The sequence below is a fragment of the Lycorma delicatula genome, chromosome 2 (assembly GCF_047948215.1).
Source record: "Lycorma delicatula isolate Av1 chromosome 2, ASM4794821v1, whole genome shotgun sequence".
Taxonomy (NCBI): domain Eukaryota; kingdom Metazoa; phylum Arthropoda; class Insecta; order Hemiptera; family Fulgoridae; genus Lycorma; species Lycorma delicatula.
Window position 1 is genome coordinate 48203159 of NC_134456.1, and position 26944 is coordinate 48230102.

General features: G+C 29.6%; 1 protein-coding gene across 4 annotated transcripts in view; it reads right to left on the reverse strand.

Annotated features, from left to right (window-relative positions):
• LOC142318776 (coiled-coil domain-containing protein AGAP005037) overlaps positions 1–26944 on the reverse strand; it is a 1329051-nt gene that overhangs the window by 520032 nt on the left and 782075 nt on the right. For all 4 annotated transcript variants that reach the window (XM_075355236.1, XM_075355237.1, XM_075355235.1 and 1 more), the window contains exons 4-5: positions 10178–10314; positions 1212–1238 (exon numbers count right to left, since the gene is read on the reverse strand). In XM_075355236.1, coding sequence (XP_075211351.1) covers positions 1212–1238; positions 10178–10314 — 164 coding nt within the window. The remainder of the gene's footprint in view (positions 1–1211; positions 1239–10177; positions 10315–26944) is intronic.

Sequence of the window (26944 nt, forward strand, 5' to 3'; positions counted from 1 at the left end):
ATTTTCAGTTCCTACGTGCGTTATTATTAATTGTTTTCACACACTTTCAAGTCTATGTAGGACTAACATGTTTACCATCAATTTTGTGTTTTGTGTTAAAAATTGTTCTTTCTTTAACGACTGTTGCACTACATACTTTCCGAGCAATGTCTCTGATTGCAGTTTCAGAGTTATCTTGTTTTCATGTTATATATACGTTGCTGATTTTTTTCCTTCAGAACTACTTACGGGTTTTCCTGATTTATGTTTCATGACAGAATCACTCATTTTTAAAACCCGATTGGCACAAAAGCAAAGGTGTAAATTAAAATTAATGAAAATAACACTGTATAAAAGTGAACTAAAAAAAGGTATTGTACGGTACTACAGAGCAACACGATAACATAGACTAAAAAAAAGTATTTTTTTTCAGTTCAGTACTGAATAATTTTGTGAAGCATTACAATGGTGTTATCGTAATATTAAACACAAGAACCCAACAAAATTTTTAATCGCTTATCATCAGCATATCACGGCTCTAAACAACTGATGCTTACAGTACAATATTATACGCATAAAGCAATAATTGCCCTTGCACATGAGGGTGAAATAATGATTCAACTACTGAGATATTACTCATATTTGGTGAATTCATATTTATATCTGCTGCACCGTTTCGTTAGACAAACTCTACTGATGTTATTATGAAATATTTAAGAAATTTTAAGTCGCGACTCATAATTTAAAAAAAAAAATTAAAAAAAAGATGAAGATTAATGAAAAATCTTTGACAGATAATCATAAAATAAAATTTTTAAATACAGCTCTAATGTATGCAAACTGTGTTTTTTCATGTGTTTAATGTATAATTAATTTTATATATATAAACCAGAAGTAAACAATAAAAATAGTGTAAAAAATAAATATTTTTACTTAACAAAAATAACGCAAAAAACAGAAGTAAGAGAGAATTTGAGTTAAGCGCTGTTATATGTATTATGACTACATATAATGCATAACAGATATCTATGATTAGAATCCTTTCTTCTTTTTTGTTAAAGAAATATGCAGAATTAAGTTTATCAGGCACAATAGACTAACTCAAATTCAAAAGAGCCAATAAAGCTGATCAAAGCAGATATAGTAGAAAATTAAATTCAACAAAAAAGTAATTTCATATTATTTTAAGCTTTAATATTAAATAAAAAAGATGCATGAAGAAGTATTATTACCTTCCTTCTTTGTGATTTTGATCCCATCTTCATGATAGCAGCACAAAAAAGAAATATAATATTAATCTTAGCATAATAAATAGTAAAATAATATACAATGTAAACAATATATTAAAACATTGATACATTCATTTATCACCATTATCAGTAAAAAAGGTTATGTTATACACCTATTAATATAAAAATAAGTACTTTATCAGTTCTCTTAAGTTATTGTTTGACTCTGCAATGGCAAGAGCATGTCTATATATTAATTTAAAAACACATAACAATCTTAAATGAAAAATTAGTAAAATGAATTTTATTTCATTAAATTTTATGCTGATCTATATAAACTCTCTATGATGCAAAATGCAATTTTTTTTCTAATATTAGAGACATGATGTTATTAAAAATAATACTGATTAATTAATATATTCTAGCTTAAAAGACTAATATTAAATTAATAAATTTAAGATTAAGCGATAACATATTCAACAGAAATCAGCAGCATGCTACCTACCACAATAACTTTTAATTTTGGGTTTTTGAGTAAGATTGTAAACTGCATCCTTTACAATCTGATGGTTCGACAACACTTGGAATATCTCAAAGAATATTATCCCATAAATTAAAACTAATAAAAGTTATTCAATATACTCACATTTAATAAACAGGTTCCCAAAGATTGATGAAGTGCAGTTTAACTGCACACTATCATAATTTATTAGCGGTTAATAAACAAAGCGGTAGATATCACTTTAAAAAAGAAACAAAATTGTTTACATACATGGGGCATTTAAATATATTCTTCTAATCAAATCATAATGTACATATAGATTTGTTACATACTCATAATTAGCGAGTGTAATTTCAGAAATATTGAAGAAATTTTAAACAGCAACTCATAATTCAGTAATTAAAAAATAAAAACTATTTTAAGGAAAGGAAAAAACTGTTAACGCTTTAACTGGCTAGGAAAAGAAGTCAAGCCTTGAAAAGAAAATGATTACAAAAAATACATAAGATTTGTGAATTGTGGCAAGAAATTATAGCTATTTAAATACTCGTAAATTTCATTTTTATGGAAAGAAAATTTGAGAAATGTTTAACAGCAAAAAAATTCTTGAAAACTGTGACAAAATGAAATTTGATAGAATACTTATGCACTTGCATAAATAAAATAAAACTGAAGATGGCAGAATATGAAATTGTAATAAATAATCAAAAGAAAGGATATCCAGAATGTAAATAGAAAATTGACAATACTATTTAATTAATTATTTATTTAATTCTTGCTCTAATAATAGAGCAAGAATTCAGACAATAATTAAGAATGGAAATGAACTATTACATTACTGTACAAAAAGAAAATCATTATTTAGGAAAACTTTTGCGTATATTGATTCTACGCTGCTCATGCAATATGTAACAATTTACTCCACATTTAAAAACATTCTGTTAGATCAGGCAAAATAGTTAGTCATTAATATAAAAGTAAAAATATAATAAAAAAAATTAATATCAAACATAATAAAGCAACAATGAGGTAAATAGAAAAAATCTGAATATTACCGGCATTTTGTGAGACGGGATGTTGGTACACAACAAATATTCAAATCGGTGAAGAAAGCAACTAAAAACCAGTTCATTCCTCTCTTTCCTAAATAAGCCTGACTCAGGATGCTTCTTATTCTTAGATATACTATGTTATTTTTAGAAGTAACTTGGGATTCACATTTCATTTAACACCCAATCAATACGGTTGTGGTAGTTAGCATACATACAGATATGGTAATTATGTAATATTCACGATTAAAAGAGCAGATAAATTTAAAAAACTGACTAATTAGGATACCACTTTTTTTTAAAAAGATCCTTTAAAAATTCTACTTCAAATTTTTTATCAAGCAACAACAGTACCACTCATAATCATCCCATCTGCAGAATGGATTGTAAAAGATAATGAGGTAATTTTTGAAAGGATCCTCCTCACGAATGGTACCAGGAAGTCCTGATCAGTTTGTTTTAAAATGAAATGTAGTCTTTAATTTTTCTCAATCTTAATTTATCATAAAAAAAATAAATAATATCAAACTTTTTTCTAAATGATTTTATATTTATATGAACAATGGAAATTATTTACTACTTTTTCAGGATCACATGTTGTAATAATGTCAGAAATAATTATAAAATGTATACATATATATTTATATATAAAATATTATTGGCACTGCATACTGATAAACAAATCAAGAATATAATAATAGTAACATTGAAAAACCGAATGAACATTAATCAAACTTCAAGATAGAGTTTCTCTAGTCTCATTAAGTAAGTTAGCAGTAAGTAGTAATCAAACATTAGTTAATGAATTTACGGAGTGAAGTTAAACTGATGAGCAACAACTCAGCGAATGAACAGTTGAGTAAATTACCTGGTCAAATTGGCCTGTCGCTTTTCATTATTGGACTAATAAAATAAACGTGTAGTCTGAATTTAATAAAATAATGTACATAAATTTAATTTATTTTGCTTTTCAGTTGAGCAATCAGCATTTCTGTTTTTTAAAGTAAATATCAAAAATAAAATTAACATAAATTATAACATAATTCTCTCATTGTTCATACAAAAAATTAATCAGGAAAATAAAGAAATGATGTATCAATTTATATTTGATAACAAGGATTATTCAAAAAATAATTTACATATCTTTAAATACTTTTAGATACATTCTATTAAACAACACTGAGTTGCATTCTTGTCAATGCTAACATTTGACATTGGCAAAAGCATCTCCTTCTAAAAATATAACATAAAACCACACTAACAGCCTTTATTGAAATAATATTTATAAACAAAATTAAATTATTTTACGAAAGACAATATTCTTTTGTCTCTGACTGCTAGAGTGAACATAAAACCACACTATATGTTTGCAACTATTCTAATAGAATCCTTTACAAACAGAATTTAAAACCTTTACCCCTTCATTTAAACACATACATACATGCGTGCACGGGCACACACACACACACACACAATAATTCCTAATGGAATGCTACAGAAAAATGTTCTAGCACTTCTAAGATGTGCTGTGCCTCATGTAGGATTAGTCATTTCTGTAATTCTACAAAATGACAAATTGACTCAAATGATTAGGTAAAAAATTTGAACTTGGTTGCTAATCTTCTAAAGGAATTTTTGTTTGATTGTTTGTCCTGTATGCATTCCTATACCATTCATCCTATTGCAATGAAACTTTGGTGAATTGTGCACACGCCAGCAAAGATTTCTGGATTGGTTTGAACACACTAAGTGGCATTGGGGTCAAGATATTTTGAAAAATTGCATTTATTGTCTGATTTAGCTCATATTCAGAATATATATATATATTAGTTACGTGCAAATAAATATTAAAAAAATGGATCCGCTAGGTGGCACTGGGGTCGAGATATTTAAAAAAAACTGTATTAATGGTCTGATTTGGCTTATATTCAGAACCCATATTACTTACATGAAAAGAAATAACTCTCCAAAATGGACCTGCTAGATGGTGCTGGGGTTGAGATATTTGGAAAAATTACATTTATGGTCCGATTTGGTTCATATTCAGAATGTATATAAGTTAAATGAAAAGAAAATTTTTTGCAAAAACTATACCCACTAGGTGGTGCCAGTGTTAAGGAGATATTTAGAAAATAAATATACAAACAGACTTCCTGTTTGCAAACAGAAGAAAGTCTGTTTGTATATTTGTTTTTTATATATATATATAAATATAAAAGGCAATGTTCATATGTGTGTCCACTATAGACTAAAAAACTACTGGACCGATTTACGCATGGGTTTTTGCAAAATGGTCCGCATTGTCCGGAGAAGATTTAAAACTATTGAAATCCCCGATCTGAACAGTAGAAAGAAAGTTAGGGATATTTTTAACTGACTACTGTGTTTAAAGAGTAGTTTGAATTAAAACTGATAAATATTGCTGTTTTGGCAATTGGATTTATTTACATTCTGACTTTTATAAAGTGAAAGGTTAAATTTTGTGAAGTTCTGTAATGTTTTGTAAGTTTCTCAATGTTCAGTATTAATTTTGATGATTTTGCAGCCATATCTCTTTTCATTAAAAAGTTATTTTCCACTGACTACTGTGTTTAGAGAGTGGTTTGAATTAAATTCAATAGGTAGTGCTGTTGTGGTGCCATTTGGATTTATTTACATTCTGACTTTTATGAAGTGAAAGGTTAAATTTTCACTTTTCATGTAAATTTTCATGTAGTTCCATGAAATTCAATTTTTATCAAACTTATTCAAAATCTTACTTATTCAAAGTTTTATCAAACTTTCAATTGTGTTCATTTAATCTATATATATATATATATATACTCAAATCCAGCAATAGCAAAGCATTGCCAAATCTGCCAGTCAACTAATAATTGTGAATTCACTGATTAAATAAATTGTATTAAGACAGAATTGTAATTAAAAAAAAAATTAAAGTATGTGCACATTAATTATGGAAAATCATATAGTACTCAATAAGTTCTTACCAAAATCTTAACCACAACAATTATGTTTCTTTTCATATAAGAAAACCATTTCAAAAAGTAGCACGGTTTTTAATCATAAATTTGTCTGTAATAATTCTTTTATGTTATTGTCTTTAAATCATTTAGATGTTTTCTCATGTTCATTTTTTCAGAAACTGAAAACATATTCATGACTTTTAAATAGTTAAGCTAAAAATTATAATGATTGAAAGATAAGACTTTTTGTCAGATGAGACAGGTGTGTTTCAGAAATCAAATTTTAGAAAATAACCGCTGTAAATATAGGCAAAATGGCTGCACTATTTAAATATATAAATTTTACTTTTAAAATTAATACTTTTGTAGAGAATTTTTTTTCATCAGCTATCATAAGGCTTTTCCTATCCTCTTCTCCCATAAAAAATGCTTTTATTATTTTTTTTTTTATGTTGACAGAAACTAATAAATACCAAATGTGGTTTGTGGGCTTTTTACACAAATCAAACTTTTGATATCCAGTTTATTTCACAAAATATTTTATTATTATTTTTTCATTTAAATTCCACTGTGATCGCCTTAGTGTGCAGATGATGCAGTGTTTACCTGCTTCTTTAAAGCTTCTGAGTTTCCTGAATAGGATCTGGAAAATTTATTACAAGTGAACCGTAACGGTCACTAATGATCTTAGTAACTGTTATAAAACAAAAATTCCAATGTACTTACTAGCATTATAAAAAAAAAATAATAAATTTACGAAAAGAAATAAACGCATATTAAAACATAAATTACTGAAGTCGCATGCATTACCAGATCAGTATCAGTACATCATCATTATTTAATTTACTACAGTAAGTAATTCAAATTTTCAAAAACTAGGATTTTCAAGCACAATTAAAAATGTGAACATAGGGTAAGTGTAAGTTAATGTATCATCCAGTATTTCACGTTTAAGTACAATTTACTATAATAATATACAGATGTGCTCATTTTTAATATTAATTCAAATATTTAAGTACACCAGATTTATATTTCATCAAACATTTTCACAGTAAAACTATGGCTATATTAAAAGAAGTCACTTGATTTATGAACTTTCTTTTGTGGCTAGATAACAACCAAATTTCATTCTTTTAATATACAAGTATATTGCGCATGGTGACACTTGTGTTAATAAGAAGCAAATGGTAAAAAGTTCAAAGTAACTGTGCACCTAACCCCAGCATCGATCATATTACAGCATCAAAAGTAATTTATACAGCTTCTAACTCCAGAAAGAAGTTGTTTTTAAACCACAATTTGAATGTTTATATTTATGAAATGTCATGTGGTATTTAGGTGCACCAAAAATAGTGACTTATCTAAATTCTTAGTAGACAATGATGTCTACTTTTTGTCATAATAACTGCCCTAAATTGTGTCGTGGTGTTCTGAGTTCCATTATTTTAATAATTATAATATAGTATGGTACAATAAAAACTGATAAGTTTTTAGGTCATTGTGAAATGTTTGTGTTTTGATATTTTCTGGCTCAGATATTCTTGATATTCCATACTACTGACAGTGTAATCAATTATTAAATAATATAATCATTAATTTGCAGCATTGATGATGTAATCACTGATTTAATCATTAACAATGTTTGGGAGACTCATTACATATGATTTTATTTAATCATTCTTTCTTTTTACAGAAATCTTGTTGGTTCATGTGGGATTGGTTGTTAGTCCTAAAAGAAACAGTAGTCATAAGTTATAAGAAGTAAGCATAAAATTAGCAACTACCTTAAGAAGAAAAATAAGTTGGGGAAAGCAGAATAATTTTTCTAATTTGTTAAAGAATTTTTTGGATTAGAGTTGGAGTTAGCAGCTAATGAATATAACGTTGATACACTTAAAATAGATAAAAAAATAAAAGTGTTAATGATAATAGGTAAGAATTTATTTTATTTTAATTAGGACTGAATTTTATCACTGTTAAATTTAGTAAAAAACAAGTAAAAATACCAAAATTCTAAAACAAAACAATATTTGTGTTCCAGAAACATGCTAATAAAATGGAAAACTGTCCTCATTGCATGTATAAACGCATTTATTATTTTCAAAATTCAACTTAATAATATACATTAATGTTCATATGTTAAACAGCCTAGTAAACTGAAAGGAAACCCTATACAATACAGAATTTAACATACATGAAACACGAAAATCACATTCAAAATCTGCATATCAGTCAAACAGTTACACAAATGTTACACCCAAGATACAAAATGTTTATACACTCTGAATAAATATTTTAACAAAAACACTTTAACAAAACTTTTATTGACAATGACTACACCAGCATTCAATTTGCTAATCAGATACACAACAATAGAACAATAACAGACCAATATGTTTAAATTAAATTCTAAACTAAAGTAAAACGTTAAATAAAAACATTTTATACGAGATTAGTATAAAACAGTTAAACAAAAATTTTTATTAATGTTTTCTAACTAAATTACCTCAATCTCACTTGTGCATGGTGTAAAAATAATTTCCATGCGTTTCATCAACTCAAATAAAAAAATAAACATAATTTTATAATTTAATGGTTTTTATTCCTTTTTGCATTACAAAATAAGGAAACTTACATGTATAATACATATTTTAAATTAATAAATATTAATTAATAAATTTAGAAAGTACTTTTTTCAGATTTTACAGTTCATGTGAAAAAAAAATTGTTAGTTAGGCAAATGTGATGGAAATACATTTTAAAAAAAATAAAAGAATTCCCATACAATCTTATTAATCTTCATTAAATCTGTTTGCTTCTTCTCTTCTGACTTACCTAAATACAATTTATAAATAAATGTATAAAATATTCAATAAATTATATTTTTACATAAAAGCTAGTGAAATTCAATAAAAATAAAAAAAAAATTTTCTTACATTTTTTCCATCATTAATCCATTACTTAAAACACATTCAATTACATAAGAGGATGCAGTTTATAATAATAAAACGCTTTTTTAACCCTCAATATCTGGGTTGACAGTTTAAGTTTGGTCATGCATTTCCTAAAGCCACACAATTTAGGGAAGATTTTACTTAAAAATCCTGAACTGTTCTAAAAGATTCTTTAGTATTTAGAGAAACAAAAGAGAATAGATTAGAGTAAATTGTTGATCAATAATAACTTTTTTTATTTCCTAGTATGAAGTAAAGGAAGTATTGTGATAAAAAATGTAAGTTTCCAGATTTCAACAGAAATATCCATTTTAATTAGTTTCAGCGTGATATCTGTAAGTACGTATGTATCTCGCATAATTCAAAAACTATTACCATTACATGTTTTACCTAATATCCTTGTATTTCTGTAGTTCAGGCGGTGTAGGAAGGCAATGGCTGATTAAAAAATATGGCAAAAATGATGTTTTCCAGATATTTCAAACTAAAATTAAATACCTTAAGTTTGTACACTTATTAAGTGTACAAACAATAAGTTTGTAACCTAATTGTTTAAACAATTAAAGGGACACCCATATTTTATGATAAAAAAATTATTGTATTCAAACTACTGCTTTAACTTTGCAACAAAAAAAAAAAATTAAAGCTTGTATACTCTACTTTTTGACAGTATACTTCAGATTTCAAAAATCATCAAATTAAAAAAAAATCAGTGAAAAGAAATGTTTTAAAAATTTTAAAGTTTTTCTCTGGTTTTGATCGAGTGCATGGGGAAATGAAATTTTTTCAGTAAACTGCATTAAAATTGTTTTAAAGCTTTAAAGAAAGACCACTTTTGTCCTTAATGCTGCATATCTCCCGATCTAAGCAACGTAATTATACAAATAAAAATGGAAATTAAAGGGTTTTGATCTATCTGATCTTGCTTTAATGATGACTTGTTAGGTCTGTAATGTAGCATTACTGTTTTTGACTTTTGTATCAGCCGTTCTCAGCTTAACCCAAGATCAATTGAATATGCTATCACTACTGTTATTATATAACTGTATAGATCCAATTGTAATTTTTTTGAAAGCAATTTTAATGAAAATACTTCCAAATGTTATTAAATATGTGTTTTAATTGCTCTTATTTAAAATGTAAGTTTCAACTCAGAAAACAGGCTATTCCGTATTTAAAAACAATAACTGCAATTGCTGTTTTTAAGAGCGCATCTTAAAAACAGGAATCACAATTAGTATTTTTAACAAATGGTAAGTTTAAGAAGTTTTGGGGGTGCTAGAAATGTTTTGATTCTCAATTTGGGCGGTGGGCGATAAAGTTTGAGAATCAGTGTTATAGAGGATTAAATACTCTTATGTAATTTGTTATTCTCTCAAGTAATTTGTTATATTTACTGGAGTTACATAATGTAACGATAGAGAATGACTTTCAAAGCTATTTTAAAAATGTGGTTGTCTTTGAGTATCAATGTGTAAAGAAAAGAAAAAGACTTAATTACCTCTAAATCCATACTACGAGCAAGTGTTGATGGGTAATTATGGTGATGGTCGCCAGATAATGTATGTCTCCTTGGATCATCCCTTCTACCTCTGTTGCTTCTCCTACTTTCTTCTTCTCTCTCTCTCCCTTGCCCTCCTATAACAAAAAAATAAAACAATTTATAACAAAACTGTTACAAAAATAAAAATATAATATAAATGTTTATCTGAAAAGACTATATTAATTAAAAATGCACAACTACTATGAAAATAATGTTTGGTATCATATTAAAGGATAATTTTCACTTACTATAATGGCCAAAAAGATATACTGACATTATTCATTTTGATTAATGGATTTGTTTTTAAATCTGTGTTATAAATGTTGTTTCTTTATAATCCTACTTACATTTCTATTATATTAAATTAACAAAAATTTATATAAATTTTACAGAGATTTTGTATATGCTGCCATTTTCTCTGACAGATTAACCTCTCACTGTGCACATGATTTAAAAGTTTATTCTGTATCGCCTACAAATACATAGACTTAACCAAATCTAGATTATTATATTAGCTTCTTATCAAACGTCACATTATAAGTATATAAATCCTTTATTCGAATCTGTGCATAATAATATAATATATACATCGCATCAGCAATAAGTAGATATTGTACTCTGTAGATAAAAAAAAATAACGAATGCCACAGTAAACTGCATTTACCTGAATGGATAAAAAAAGACCGCGGTAAAATCTTGTTTGGAGAAGCATCACAAAATACATAATTAATTATACAAAACACTGATACAGTTAAAGTCCATATTAATTATTTTAAGATAAATACATGTTAATAAAATTCATGGAAAATACATAAAGATACTAAAATAACAAATAAATACAAAATAATTCACAATTCAGTAGATATTAATGAAAAGTATGTTGAATATAATAAAATAATTCTATTAATATAAAAATTTATTTCATAATATATATATATTTTATATGTATTCTATAAAATATATATTTATTAAATTAAATATTTAATTTATATAAATATAAATTAAATATATATTTTAATTTTATATGAAAAATATATTTTTTATAATAAAAAATATATCTTTATATTTATGTACACGAACAGGATGTATAAAATTCAGGTTTTTTTCAATTAGTAATATTTGAAAATTAATCAGAAGAATACAATATTTTAATTGTGTTTTAAATAAATTGGTGAAACGATTTCTTTATTAAAAATGGCAACGGATCCATAATAGGCCCTTTCTCAAAAGCCAAATTATTGTATTGAGTCGTATGAAAAGAGTTCTGTTTGTTAATTATTTAATAGAATAGATATCATTATTATTTTTTTTTTTTAAATAAGCAACTGTTCTTTTAAAAAAAGACTGCACATGTATAATTACATACAATCTTGGCTGTATGAAATAAATTGGCATCCTTCACATGGTGGTGCAGTAGAGTCTTTGATCCAGGTTTGAATCCCAGTCAAGTTTTGGCATTTAATAAAAAATGTAAATTAAAATATAATTGTACTAATTATGCAAGGAATTAAGATAATTTATGGATTACTTAATTGTTAATAAGTATCATCTTCCTTTCAGTTAACTTATTATTTCAAATACACAGTAATAAAACCTAAAAAACTAATACCAAATGACATCAAACGAAAACAAAAAGTAAATAAAAACTAAAAATTTGGAAAACATAAACCCTAATAACCAAAAAACTTGAATAACACAACTCAATATCAACTGGAATCCAAATCTGATCAAAATTCAATATCAACTGGATTTTTGTAGGTTCTGTTACTGAGTATTGAGGTTATTTACACAGTATGTTGATGAATTACTTGAATCTTCACAAACTTCTTATTTATTGAATTTGCGTGCACAAACTCGAGTATAAAATAAAATAAAATTTTTAATTTTTAACTGGATATTTTTTAAAATGTAAAGAATTATATTGCTTTGATAAAAAAAAGGAGTTTCAGTCATTTTTAAGATTTCATTACAATGAAAAAATATTACCTAGTACATAGAATATTCTACATATTTTGGAAATGATCTTGTATAGTTCCATTTATATAAAACAAGTAACATGAAACAAGACATTGTTCTAAGCATCATTGAAATTAATATTTAAAAAAATAAATAATATTCTTATATAAATGTTAGAAAAAATAAACATTCACTATAAAAAAAGCACTGGCCATATGCACACATTCACCCATACACTCACACATGCATGCATAACACACTTACATGTGCACTCTGATAAAATTTAATCAAGCGCTGATGGTGTGTAAATTTATTTATGAAAGTTTGTTACGGTGTAATGGAAAAGTTTACAAGGAAAAAACAAACAAGCAGTAAGTTTCATAATTTAACTATAAATTGGGGACGGTAAATGAATTTCAGAGTAACACGAATGTAAGCATATGCAAGTGAACAGTAAATACATACATGTTTAAGCGATCAAGAAATATTAGGATAATAATACAGGCAATATGTAGGATAAACTACATAGATTTAAAATATACACAGCACGATCACTGTCAAGAACAAAAACACATATAATATAAATAAAAATTCACGCCACCATATATCAAGGTAAAAATTATATATATCTTGCCATGAAATGTAGTCGAATACTACTTGGTAATAACAATAAAAAATCAAACATACTAACCCTCTTGTTTTCTTTCTTAGATGCGATTAAAAAATGTACACAGAAAATACCATTTTTAAAAAACTTGACACTATTATTTTATCCTCTTCTTACCAAAACCATTTTAGAGACATTAAAATTATTTGTAAAAAAAAAAAATAATGAAAAAAGAAATGTAAAATTTAAAATTCAATGTGGGTGATGTCACCCATTAAAATAAAACTTTCCTGGCAATGGCCCTTACGTTTAACAAAATTTAAAAATGGAAATATTACAATAAAATTAAACAGCTAAGTAAAATCTATTTAATTTTAAATAAAAATTGCGAATATTATTATTAAATATAAGCTATTAATGATTATAATCAGTAATAATTGTAAAAATATAATTTATTTTGATAAAGCTGACCGGGCAAAGAGAATAGATTTGATCCAGAATTTGGAAAAAGAACAAAGTATTAAAAGTATAAAAAGTGGATGTGGTTTAACCCCTGCTTGATCAAATGATGTTTCTATTTAACAAATTATACACAAGTATAATTCTTTCTCCTTGACCAAATGACATCTTTATCACGAAAAAAACAAACATTTTAGAAAAAAAGTGGTTCTGACTGATTCCCCTTGCTCAACTGCTACCTCATTTAACATTTTTATTAATGGTTACAACTTCAAAAACAAATAAAGAACCAAGAATTCATAAATTTTTTTAAAATTGTGAAGTTGGGTCTCCTTTTATAAAAAAGTTTCTCATGTTAGTGAGATCAATATTTATGCTAAAATATTTGGATTTTCAATCTTGAAAATTAAAGAATGCATATTTTAAGTACAACTTCCATTTGGCCCCTTTTGTTTTTGGGCATTAAAAGTTTATTTATTGGAATAATTATTTACTTCAATAAGTTGGCCTATTTCATGTAATGTTATTCACACCAAAAAGAACATACCGGTAGATTATTTTATATATTACACTAGCAGACCTGTTGCGGTCAGGGGATGTTTAGTCGGTAAGAGCTTCACTTGCTCTTCACTTCGAATCAGGGGGCTCTGCTCCCTGGCCCTAACATGTTCATTAAACTTATGCTTGTGAGAATAATAATGATAACAAATATTAAAGCCTGTCAATTTAAAAATAACAATCAATATATTGTAATTTTTCAGAACAGCAGTTTGGTCAGTACAGAACCAAAACTTTGAGTGATCTAAGAATGTGGATTTCAAAACAGTCGGCCTCCGTCTTAAAAATATTAGTTATAACTGGTTACCTGTACTTCGTACGGGTAAAAATGTATTTTGCCTGGTTCTTAGCATTACCCGACAAGCACCACTATGAGGTGACCGTACTTCGTTTGTCTTTTTTTTTTAATCTTTTAATTACTTTTATTTTATGTCTTTTAGTCAAGAAACCGGAGGCAGGTCCAGACAGTCGGGTACGCACAAACAGTAACCAGTAGCTGTGTCGGTTGAGCCGCCGCGCCATACACCGGCTGCACATCTTAAAAAATCGAAATTAAAAAACACCCGAAAATGATTTTTAGATATTTATTTGAAAAATATTTGCAAGCCTTAATCTAGTGAATATTTCGTATAGTATAGGCGGAAATAGAGAAAAATTGCAATAATATTTTTTTCTATCTTTCTTCACCCCTTTCAAGGTTGAATTTCAAAGAAATTTAGAAATGGTTTTTAGATATTCACATGAAAATTACATTCACCAAAAATCAAGTTAATATCTTCATTTGTTACCAAAAAATTATTATTATTTTTTTTTTCTAATTTGACAAGACAATGGATACCGGTGTACTTTGGTGATTGGGGTTCAATTAACCACACATCTCAGGAATGGTCGAACTGAAACTGTACAAGACTCTCACACTCTTACATATCATCCTAATCTCATTGCTTATTGTTCACTAGTTAAGCCAACTGCAACGCACACATTTGGAATATAGAATAAATAAATAATAAAATAATAAATTACCACAAAGGAAATGAAACACAAGAAAAAATTTCCCAGATTATTGAAAAGAAAAAAAAAATAGTAGAATTTTGTGTTTCAACATCTTGAAATGTTGCATTAAAATTATATTTATATTTTATTATTTTTTCAATTGATTTTAGCGACTGGATAACCCGCTGAATCTTTAGTTACACTTAACAATACTCATACTTCAATTCATCGTTAAATACGGTACAGTATCCGGTGAAATTATCGAATAAGTTACATAACAATTCGATACTAAATTCCACAATGAAAGGAAACAGAAAAATAAACAGGCTCGTACCGTTTATTACAAGAAGATAAATTCAGAAATAAAAAAAAAAGATAAAAGCGTTAAACTAAAAATATAAATGAAATCAAAAGTTTTCAAGTGGACTACATTTAACCGAAAAGAGATTTAAAACGAACGAGAAATACACGGTAGTAAAATAGAAAAAAAAGAAAGAAATAGAGATAGTGCGCCAGTTACGAAACCGAAATAGCCTCTTGGCCGGACGGAAGAGAATCGTTGCTACTGCTTCTGTCACTGACAGAAATAACTTCGTAAAAGTACTACATTTTTAGTAGTAGAAGAAATAATAATACTAGAAACGCAAGAAGTTTTCAAGAAAACGAATGAAGGAAGACCGGCCAGTATTCCTACGGGAATTCTGAACACTTCTCTAACTTTTGAATGAAAGCAGTTTCAAATAAATAAATAAATTAAAAAAAAGTTTTATTCTTTTATTCAACTTCATATATACATTCATAGGACATCAAGGAAATGTTTATATATTTTTTTAGTCTTTCTTTCTTTTTAAAAATGAACTTTATTGAGACAAACTGCTCGTGGATTTTATGTTTTTATATATAAATAAATAAAGATACAAACAAAAACTTTTTTCTTCATTTAGCGTTTTTGTTTTTTGTTTTCGTACGTTTTTTTTATCTTCTGTTATATATATTTTTTATTTATGCTTGTATATTTTTTTATACGGTATAGAATATATAACAAAATTAAATTTCACGGTTTTAGTTTTATAAGGAATTCTTTCTACAGCAACACGAACTTCTATGGGTTTAATTTAATATAACATAAGATTATTTCCTTAAGTAACACTATATTGATTTAATCTACTGAAACTTAAAAAAAAATGTCGTCCTTAGAATAATTCTTATAACTTAAAACTTTTTTTTCTGTTTATGTCCGGTAATTACCGTTCAGATATTAATTCAGAGGATGAATGAGGATGATATGTATGAATGCAAATGAAGTGTAGTCTTGTACAGTCCTCAGGTCGACCATTCCTGAGATGTGTGGTTAATTTAAACCTAACCACCAAAGAACACCGGTATCCACGATTTAGTATTCAAATCCGTATAAAAGTAACCTTTACCAGGATTTGAACGCTGGAATTCTGGATTTCTAAGTCAGCTGATTTGGGAAGACGCGTTCACCACTAGACTAACCTGGTGGATTAACGGACTCAGTAGCTGGTTACATCTATCGGTACACGGTTAGTTGTTTGAACAGTGTTGTATCGATACACGTTTATCAGTAGAAGAAAGAATGTTTATTGTCGAACTGTATTTCACCACGCGTTCTTATATTCAATGCATGAACGAATTTACTGAAAAATTCAACAAAGTGGCACCAACAAAAAATCTATTGAGAAATTGGTAACAAAATTACACGATACGGGTTCTGTTTAAGACAAAACACGAATCAGGAAGAGGACAATTTTAAGAAAAGAGGAGATGAATACAACTAATGAGAAAATGGTTGCATCCCCACACAAATTTCTTACGAAGTTAAGACAAGAATTAAATATTCCGTACGGTTCGGCTCATTCAGCGGTCACCAAAATTTTAAAATTTTACCCAGATCGTATACAAGTTTTCCATGAACTCCACAAAGCTGATTACCAAAAATGGATTTATTATTGTTAGCGGTTCAAAATCTTTATCCTTGGTAACATATCAATTTTAAATACATTTTTCTTTTCTGATGAGGCTTCGTTTCACTTTAATCGATATATAAACAGCCAAAACTATCGTGTGGCATGCAGATAATCCACATGTTTCTAGAGGTATGTAGATACCACGATACCCAGATCTCTACAGTTTGGATTTCTTTCAATGGAGTTTTCTAAAGGAAAAGGTTTATCAGAACAATCTTCGTATCCTAGAAGAACTTAAGACGAACATTACTGCTACAATACAAACAATTACGCCTGAGATGTTCAGAAACGTTCTAGATCAACGGTTAAACGTGTGGATAAGAGTCTGGAATAAAATGGTAACCACTTTCAGCATTTACTGCAGATGAGGTGGTATAAAGTCAGCCTAAATGTAAAAAATATGAATAACGTGTAATTTTTAAACTAATCACCCTGTATTTTCCTAAACGTCTTATTCACCAGATTTGGCTCCTCGCAATTACTTCCTCTTACCAAAGTTGAAACAAACTGTTATTTTGCAGAGTCGGAGAAATCATATTATACGAGGGTAAGTCAATTATTATCCGCAATGCAGTTATAAATTTTACTGCAATACAAATAGGAAACTTACATGTACATCATTTTTCAACATACTTGCATTTCAACGCACTTCGTCCATCGTTACACAAACTTCCTGATGCCCTCATAAAAGAAGATTTTCGGTTGAGCTGCGAGCCAGGAATGCACCGCTTCTTTCACTGTTTCGTCCGAGGTAAATCGACGGCCCCTTAATGCCTCTTTGAGTGGACCAAACAAGTGGTAATCGGAAGGAAGAAGATGAGAACTATACGGAGGATGAGCCGATACTTCAAAGTCGAGTTTCTGGAGCGTTTCAGCAGTGTGGGCAGCAGTATGTGGACGGGCATTGTCGTGCAACAACACAACACCTTTCGACAGCAGTCCTCGGCGTTTGCTTCGAACTGCAGCTTGGCAGTAAGCATCTCACTTTAACGCGCACTGTTTATTGTCGTGCCCCTTTTCTCATAATGTTCCAGTACTGGGCCTTGTGAGTCCCAAAAAACCGTAAGCATCAGTTTTCCTGCGGAAGGTTGGGTCTTTTTTTGCAGGGCGAATTTAGACGTTTCTATTTCATACTATGCCGTTTACTCTCCGACTCGTAATGGTGGATCCGTGTTTCGTCACCGGTGATGATTCTGTCTAAGAAGATGTCCAGTTCGTTACCATAACGATCCAAATGTTTTTGGCAGATGTCCAAGCGCGTTTATTTATGCGACTGTGCGAGTTGTTTTGGGACCCACCTTGCACAGACGTTATGAAACCCAAGTCTGTTGTGGATGATTTCGTGACTAATTTGCAGACGATGTGCCACTTCATCGATAATTACTCGTCTGTCTAAGAAAACCGTGTCACGTGCACGCTCAATGTTTTCCGCGTTTGTGGCGGTAAACGGTCGTCCAGCTCCTTCGTCGTGTGCGACCGTTTTTGAATTTTTCAATCCATTCGTAGACACTCCGTTGCGGCAACACACTGTTCCCGCATTGTGCCGAAAGTCTTCGATGAATTTTGGCCCTTGATACATCTTCCGACCTCAAAAAACGGATCGCTGGACGTTGCTCTTCTTTGGTGCAAACAGAAAGCAGAGCAGCCATGGTTAACGGCAGGGCAGTGATAATGGAACTAACTTAGCAGCATGAAACCTGCACAGACATAACAACAATTAAACCACGCAAGCGTCATCTACGCAACACGGCAGTACTACCGACATAAACAAAAATACAACTAAATTGCGGATAATAATTGACTTACCCTTCGTAGTAAAGGTATTAAAAAGTCAGAAAGTCGTCGGTCTAAATTTATCGAACACCAAGCTTTTGAAAAATAAAAAGTTCTAAAAAGGTTTTGTTTTTCAAGCCGGAAACTTTTCGGACGAGCCTCGTAGTTCTGTCAGAATTCTAAAGTTTAATTATTTCTTGAAAAAGAATCGTATATTAAAAGAAAAATAAATTTAAAATTAATTTAATTTTAAATTAAAAATAAAATAAATTAAGTAGGAAATGCGAATAAGAATTTTACAATATAATGAAAATATTATCACCGGCTTTGTTTTTTTTTCACTTAATTTCCTTAAAAATAATACTTTTCAATAAAAAATGTTTACCGATTTAGAAATTAATTATAAATCCAATTTCATTTTATCACTAAGTGAAACATAATTATTAAATAGTTAATTCTACAGCATACGTGCACATAAATAAATGTGGAGGCTTACAGCATTATATTAAAACACTAACACAAGTACAACTGCAATAACGTAGTATAGTAAGAAGATCTTCATTGATTATAATCTTACGTCAAAATGTTTATCCCGCATAACATTCTCAAGAAGATTGAAGCTAAATTAATAAGAGAAGCACGTACGTTCTATTAAAAAAAAAAAAAAATGCTTAATGGAGCATTTATTAAGTATATTCTTTCTCTCTCTATTTTTTTTTTTTAAGAGCACTTCATTATGTCTATGTCTACATGGTAAAGTAAATGGATTCCACATCCGGTACAAATAACTTACCGTAACAAAAGAAAACTAGAACGTGACAATCACAATCACTTAATACAAAAGTACTAAAATCAGTTAGTCAGATCACAATAGTTTTTCCTTACTTGAAAATTTCACAAAATAATTAATGAATTGAACTTTAAAAAATTAACCAAGAACTAAAAATAATAACACTGATCAACCAGAGTTTAGTTACACAAATAATTTTGGATACTCAAATGAATTTTTTGACGTTGAATCCAAATATGACCTCAAAATTTGTCGCAAGGACTTCATTTATTTTATAATTGTCGCTTGTAAAAAGGAATCCCGTTAAAATGATTTATTTTCTAGTAAAGATTTATTGTTCGTGTCGACGTTTATATTAATAAAGAAGTTTGAATGGTTGAAGGAATATTTTAACCAAATTTTATAATTTAGAGAAGTGACAGGGCGGTGTATTGCATCGTCAATGATATCGGTACTAACTATTTATTACGACTCATTATTTGTAGGACAAATAAATTTATTTGTACTGTACACAGTTAGCTTATAGAGTGAACAATAAATAAACGTTGCCTTTGTGTTAGCGAGTTCCTCATGATTCTGATGAGTCACGTCCAGTGGCGGCCCGCATATAGGCACTGTGGAACTGCAGCACCCCTTACTTCCACTTGATATTATCGATAGCATTTAATGTAATGAGGCCTTTTTTCTTTCATTCTTTCTTTATACTTGTACAATATATAATCCTTAAGCTTAATGTCAGTAGTCATTCCCCAGTTTATGAAAAATACAAAAATCTTTTGTATGGAACTGTGCGCTTTACAGTTCCAGCGGCGTGGTGTTTAGCTGTTGTGCGCATGCGTACATAGTAAGCTGCACGCAAGGCTGCGAGGGAGAGAAAGAGAGAGCACAGTCGATCCCGCAGTGCCGACCCCGGTGTGCTGGTGGAAGGTAGTTTTTTTTACTCCGCGTATGTATGAAACGTTCCTTGTTCGTTCCCTTTTCTAGTTTAGACGGTGGAAGGAACATGAGAGCCGTTTAGGTGTTTTTTCAGTAGTGATCAGAAGATGGCAGAAAGCAAGGGCTCTTTGATTGTCAAACCTGTCCAAAAACACGCTGAAAGGGCGAAAGAGAAGGTAATTAGTTAAAACTAATTATGTATTTTTTCTGTGAACAAAGAAATTTAAATTAAGCACCATTGGACTATAATGTTTTTCTAATAATGCTAAAATATATTATCTGTATTGACATTTAATTATTTATTCGGTTAAACCTAATACGGGTTTTAAGCACAATGTGCTCAAAAACCATGTAACATATTCTTGAATGTGATAAAATGTAGAATTGGGTTATTATCCTGCTTTCAACTATTCTATTTGAGTCATTTTTTTCGGTTGTTTTATTTTACAGAAACCTTTAACCATGGGCTTGAAAAAGCACAGAAAAAGATTTTCTGGAGCAGCACCCCCATAATTTTAGATACGAGCCGCAACTGGTTGTGATGAGAAACTGAGGAAGGAAAGTTGACCTACTTCAGTCGACACAACTGCCGCCAAAGGAAAAATACATGGTTGATAAATTGCGAACTTCACATGGCAATCCGTAAATTGAATCTCCCTTTACATGTGCGAATTAAACCCTATGGCGTTAGCTCGGGCAAAAATTAAAAGACACATCCGTTGACATGTCATTAACCAGACAGCGAGAATTAGTGACAGAAGGTGTTGAAAGTGACACACCTGACGACTGGTTATCGTACTGAAAAAAGTTCATCAAATTTGAAGATGAGCTTAGGACTAAAGATGGAATTCGGGAAAATGCAGACGATAGAACTATCACAAGTCTCGGCATTTTGATAGTATTGAAGATGAATCGGAGAACATTGATAAAGAATCAGTTGAAGATGACTTGGAGATACTGGCGGCTCGTAGCTAAAACTAGTGGGGGGGGGGGGGTGCTGCTCCAGAAAATGTTTTTCTTGACCTTTTCAAGGCCATGATTAAAGTTTTCTGTAAAATTAAAGAACCTAAATAAATTAATGAAATAGAATAGCTGGAAGTAGGATAATAATCTACTTTTCACTTTATTACATTCAAGAATATGATTTTAAGCACCATGTGCTTAAACCCCGTATTCGGTTTAACCGAATAAATAATAAAATGTATAAGGATAATACTTTTTAGTATTATTAGATAATAATTTAATAAAATATCCGCTTAAAAGCACTATAGTTGAATGGTGCTTAATTTAAATTTCTATGTACACAGAAACAAATTCATAATTTTTTTTACTAATTACCTTTTGCTCTTTTTTCTCTTTCGCCCTTCCAGCGTGTTTTTGGATAGATTTGGCAATCAAAGAGCCCTTGCTTTCCGCCATCTTCTGATTACTACTGTAGAAACAACTAATCCGCTTTCATATTCCTTCCACCGACTAAAGTAGAATAGGAAGTGAACAAGAAGAAACATTCCATACACATGCGGAGTAAAAAAAAAGGTACCTTCCACCCATCAGCATGCTAGGGTCGGAACTGCGGAAGGGACAGTGCTCTCTTTCGCAGCCTCGCGTGCAGCTTCCTATGTTCGCATGCGCACAACAGCCAAACACCACGCCGCTGGAACTGTGAAGAGCACAGTTCCAAAGATTTTTGTACCTTTCCCATAAACCGGGGGACAGCTACTGACATTAATGTTAAGGATTATATATTATACAAGTAGAAAGAAAGAATTAAAGAAAAAAGGACTTATTATGTTAAATGTTATCGATAATATCAAGCGGAAATAGGGAGTGCTGCAGTTCCACAGTGCCTATACGCAAACCGCCGTACGCAACCGCAGTGGCGGTTTGCGTATAGGCACCTACACTATGGAATAGTGTAGGTGTATTGATATTCGCATGTGAAAAAATTAGTGCGTTAAGATTTAAACGCACTAATTTAAAAAAAAATCGTACTAATTTAAACGGACGTAATAACTTTATCTTTCATGCATTCAATAGGTATAGGCTAGCCTAAGAATCCTAATTTGTGCGAAAAATTGTTATACGGTGCGGTAGATGGGTAGGATGTGCTGAATATTTCGTCATTTATTAATGATATATGCAAAAGTAAGAACAAGGCTTTATATTAAGTACTATATTTCCTGAAAATGTAGTTGTGAATTTGACTATGTTGTTATGAGTTACTCGTAAACTATTAATAGTAAAATAAATTCTTGATTGGAAACCATTAGAATTAAGATAAGAAACGATTTGTTTTTAATTTACAGGAATGATTAAATTATAATTAGGGTATAGCGGGAAGCGTATAGCTATACACATTGCGTGCGAAAGAGAATGGTAGGACGGATGGAACAGTTAGTCATTCCTTTAGGAAAACATATCGTGTAGCTCCGTATACTGACATAATACGCAGTACATTGTACATATTTTCAGGGTTGTTAATAGCGCGGAAAGCCAGCCTATGTGCACAGCAATACGCCGTAAGCTATACACAATAAGAATGTGGGTTTATATTATAGATCAATAATTTAAAAAAAATTTAGTCTGTTTAGAGAGAGACAGAACATTATCTCAATCGCTCTCATTCTAATGTTACTTTTCGTAATCGTATCAGTAAATATGTAGAATACGTCGCACCGCTTTTGGCTTTATATCTAAGAATTCACCCAATCAATTTTCTTCAAATTTGGCTCGAATATATACATCGGGCATTGATCACATTAACTTTTTCAAAATTCGTTAAGGAGGTGAAGGGATCTATTCCAGTTTTTTTCTGAGGCGTCTTAGAGAAAACTTTATTAAAGCAAATTTTTCACCTACAATGCATATTTAAAAAATCCAAAAGAATCTTTTTAAAAAAAAATCACCTCCCACCTTTTAAAACTGAATATATATATTTTTTGTATTTTTGCTCTATCTCCCTTAGGTTAAACATTTTTTGTTTTTTTTTTTAATTTTTTGAAAGTTTGTACTTCATATAGCTATCAAGAAAAAATTATAATTTTTTTTAAAATTAAGATCCCGAACCTAAGATGAAGAAATTTTTATTTTTTTTATTTTAGACTTTATTGAAAGAGGAGTTAGATTTAAAGAAAACTTTATTTAAGCAATTTGTTAAGCTTAACTTATATATAAATATTTTTTTTGGAAAACGTGTCCTATTTTTACTTCCTTGTACAAAGTAAAAGAAGTATTATGATCACGAAAAATTTCAGTTTTCAAATTTCACCGGAAATATCCATATTCACCATTCGTGAATCCATTTTGACTAGTTTCGGGGCGTGACGTCTGTACATGTATACCTCGTATAACTCAAAAACGATTAGCCGTAAGATGTTGAAATCTTGGATTTAAGACTGTTTTAACACTTAACTGTGCACCTCCAAAAAATTCGGATTCTGAACTTTTTCTTAACTGAAATAATAAGCCCTCATTGAGAGCATTTCAACGATATATCATAAGTGGTGCTTATATTCATTGGTTCCAGAGGTATAGCCAAATAAATTAACGAAATATCCGGATCTTACAAGGGAAAGTCACGTCGATTCGAATCAGACTTCATCTCCTTTTTTTAATTTTTTTTTAATTTAAATACATTGGTTTATTAATAATCATTAACCTCTGATTGTAAAAAAAATTACAATAAATAATAATTTAATAATAACAATTAAAAAATCAGAAGTTATTAGTGAAATAAAATGTTACGTACTTTTAAAAATGTGTATATGTAATGAAATAGGCGTACAAGGAAGTCATGTGATATCCACATCAGATTTATTTGTTAGGGATCACTTTTTATAAATAAACTTTTCCTAAATTTTCCCCACAGAGTATGGAAGACCCTAAAATTAAAATGTTTAATCGAAATTTGGGAATTTTTATGCTTAATCTTATTTTATTAATCATCATAATCAATAAAAAAAACTAGAAATTGGATTCCCAAATTTAGACAAATTCCAGAAGACTTTTTTTAGTTTTCTTTGGATCTCAGAGTTTATTAAAACTAATTTTGGTAAATATCAGCGTTATTAAAACAATATTTTTAATACGGAAAAATTGGGAAAGAATATATGACTTTTTAAGGCTATTTTATTTTTCTCGTAGAAGTTTTTACAATTTTTTTTTTTTACTTTTTATTATTATTTGTTTTATTTTTTATATATTTGTAGAATTTTTTTATTATTTTATAATACTACTTTTTACAAATTTGTAAAATAAAATATGACTACTGACCGTCGAAACCGGGAAAGTCATGCGATAGTTTTTGCCAGCTTTTTTATTATTATAAAGAGATGGTCAAATTTATATTTTTTTCAACTTTTATTTTACATAATTATACTCGTATAACAAAATATCATAAAGAAATTAAATGAAAATTTGAAAAAAATACTAATAAGCGTAATATAAAATATAATTTATGTATTCATAAAAATGAATACACGCATACATATAGTTGCTTAAACCTAATATATTATTAACATGTTCTTTAAATGTATAAATGAAATTACTAATTGAATTTTATCAATAGAAATTCAGATTATAATAAAAATGAAAACATCTATCGTTAACGAAGTTAAGACCGTAGTCGATAGAATTGCTGAAATTTAAACTTAAATAATACCGTAAATCTGTTTGTTATTTTATAAATACAACCAATTTAAATTAAAGATTAAAATTCTACATTTTAACTTAATATTATATAATGATTTGCTAATCCAAAAGCTAATCGTACAGATGTTTTTAACAGAGAAAAGCATTATAATAACAATAACTAAAACACAGTCCTGACAAAGCTTTTCTACTTGAATCTATAATCCTCAATGACTAAACAGACATTTGTAAAGATAATATTGCAGTTAGGGTCCTCATCTACAATAAATCGTATAATTACATGCTTACTAATCTATTTTTTGAAAAGTTACACAATACAGAAAGATTTATTTTTTCTTTTCAAAAAAAAACATGACCAAAAATTTACTTCAACTATAATAACAAATAACCTAAACGAAAAAATCTCGATCCAAATAAGAAGAAACAAACTAGCTAAAGCTCAAACATTAACCAGGTACACTTACAATAAAAAATGCCTATCAATAAACGCAAAAATAAGACACTACAACACACTTTTAAAACCAGAAGACACATATGCAGCAGAAACACTCTTCCACCTGAACGAACAATCAAAGACAGACAGACTCAAGAAAATCGAAAGACGAATTGGAAGAACCTTTCTTTCTTTTTCCTGTTTGGCGTCCGGTAATTACCGTTCAGATAATACTTCAGAGGATGAATGAGGATGATATGTATGAGTGTAAATGAAGTGTAGTCTTGTACAGTCTCAGTTCGACCATTCCTGAGATGTGTGGTTAATTGAAACCCAGCCACCAAAGAACACCGGTATCCACGATCTAGTATTCAAATCCTTATAAAATGTCTTTACTAGGATTTGAACGCTGGAACTCTCGACTTCCAAATCACCTAATTTGAAAAGACGCGTTCACCACTAGACCAACCCGCTAAGTTGAATTGGAAGAACCTGCGCATCGATAAAAAGTACCATAAGGACGGACAGTGATGGATTGTGCCCGACATAGTCGTGTACAAAGAGTTAGAACCCATCACTGATACCATTCGTAAGAGGAGACCAAGATTCTTTGGACATATCATGAAGATGCAAGGTAAGACTTCTGAAACGGCTAGTACAGTACAATCTCGTCTTGAAAAACACCAAGACAGGATACAGATGGATCAGAGAAATAAGAGTATCTGAAGGAAATCGGCCTTAAATCCGTTTATCGACCTTTATTCCTGAACGAAGATACCACAGATAAAATAAAATTAAACAAGAAAATCAAGAATAATACTCGTTTTACACTCGAGAAAAACTCGCAACACGAACTACAAAAGGGCACAAAGATAGGACTTTATGAAAAAGTACTGGGAGGACCGCAAGGCCCAAACAGTCCCATCGAAGGGACTTGGATATGGATTGACTGAAGTGATCCACTAATAACTAATGTAAATATGGTCATAAAATATAATAATAATAATACTTCAACTACAAATTCGCGTCATCAGATAAATAAATTTTACAGTAGATTTTAAATTAACCTTAATAGTAAAACAAAAACCTTATCGATGAAATTGTGTGCATTTTACATTCTATAAAATTGGATCTCCATTAAATATACATCTTACGTTTCGATTAAATTAATATCTATCCTATTAGAAGTGGAACACACAAAAGGCGAAGTACTGATTAAAATGGTGTTAAAAGGACTTGCAAATGGTGCAAAAAACGAAAGTTCGGAAAAGAGTAAAATCTAAGAGAAAATTGGGGATGTCTAGATCGTAAAATTATAGATGGTAACAGAGGCGAATGGAACTGGGATGGTGCAAGGAACCTCCATCAGGACTAGCAATGGGAGGGTGTGGTGACCGGAAGCGTCAAAAGGCGAGTGTCTTCCCGTACAGGATTGGGATGGTGTAAGGGACCTGCCTACAGGCAGATAATATCAAAAAGAAAACAGTTTCAAAATAATTATCATGTAAAAATAAAATTATAAAATAAATAAATAAATAAATTGGTACAAGGCGACAGAGAGGACATGAAAGAAAAAATA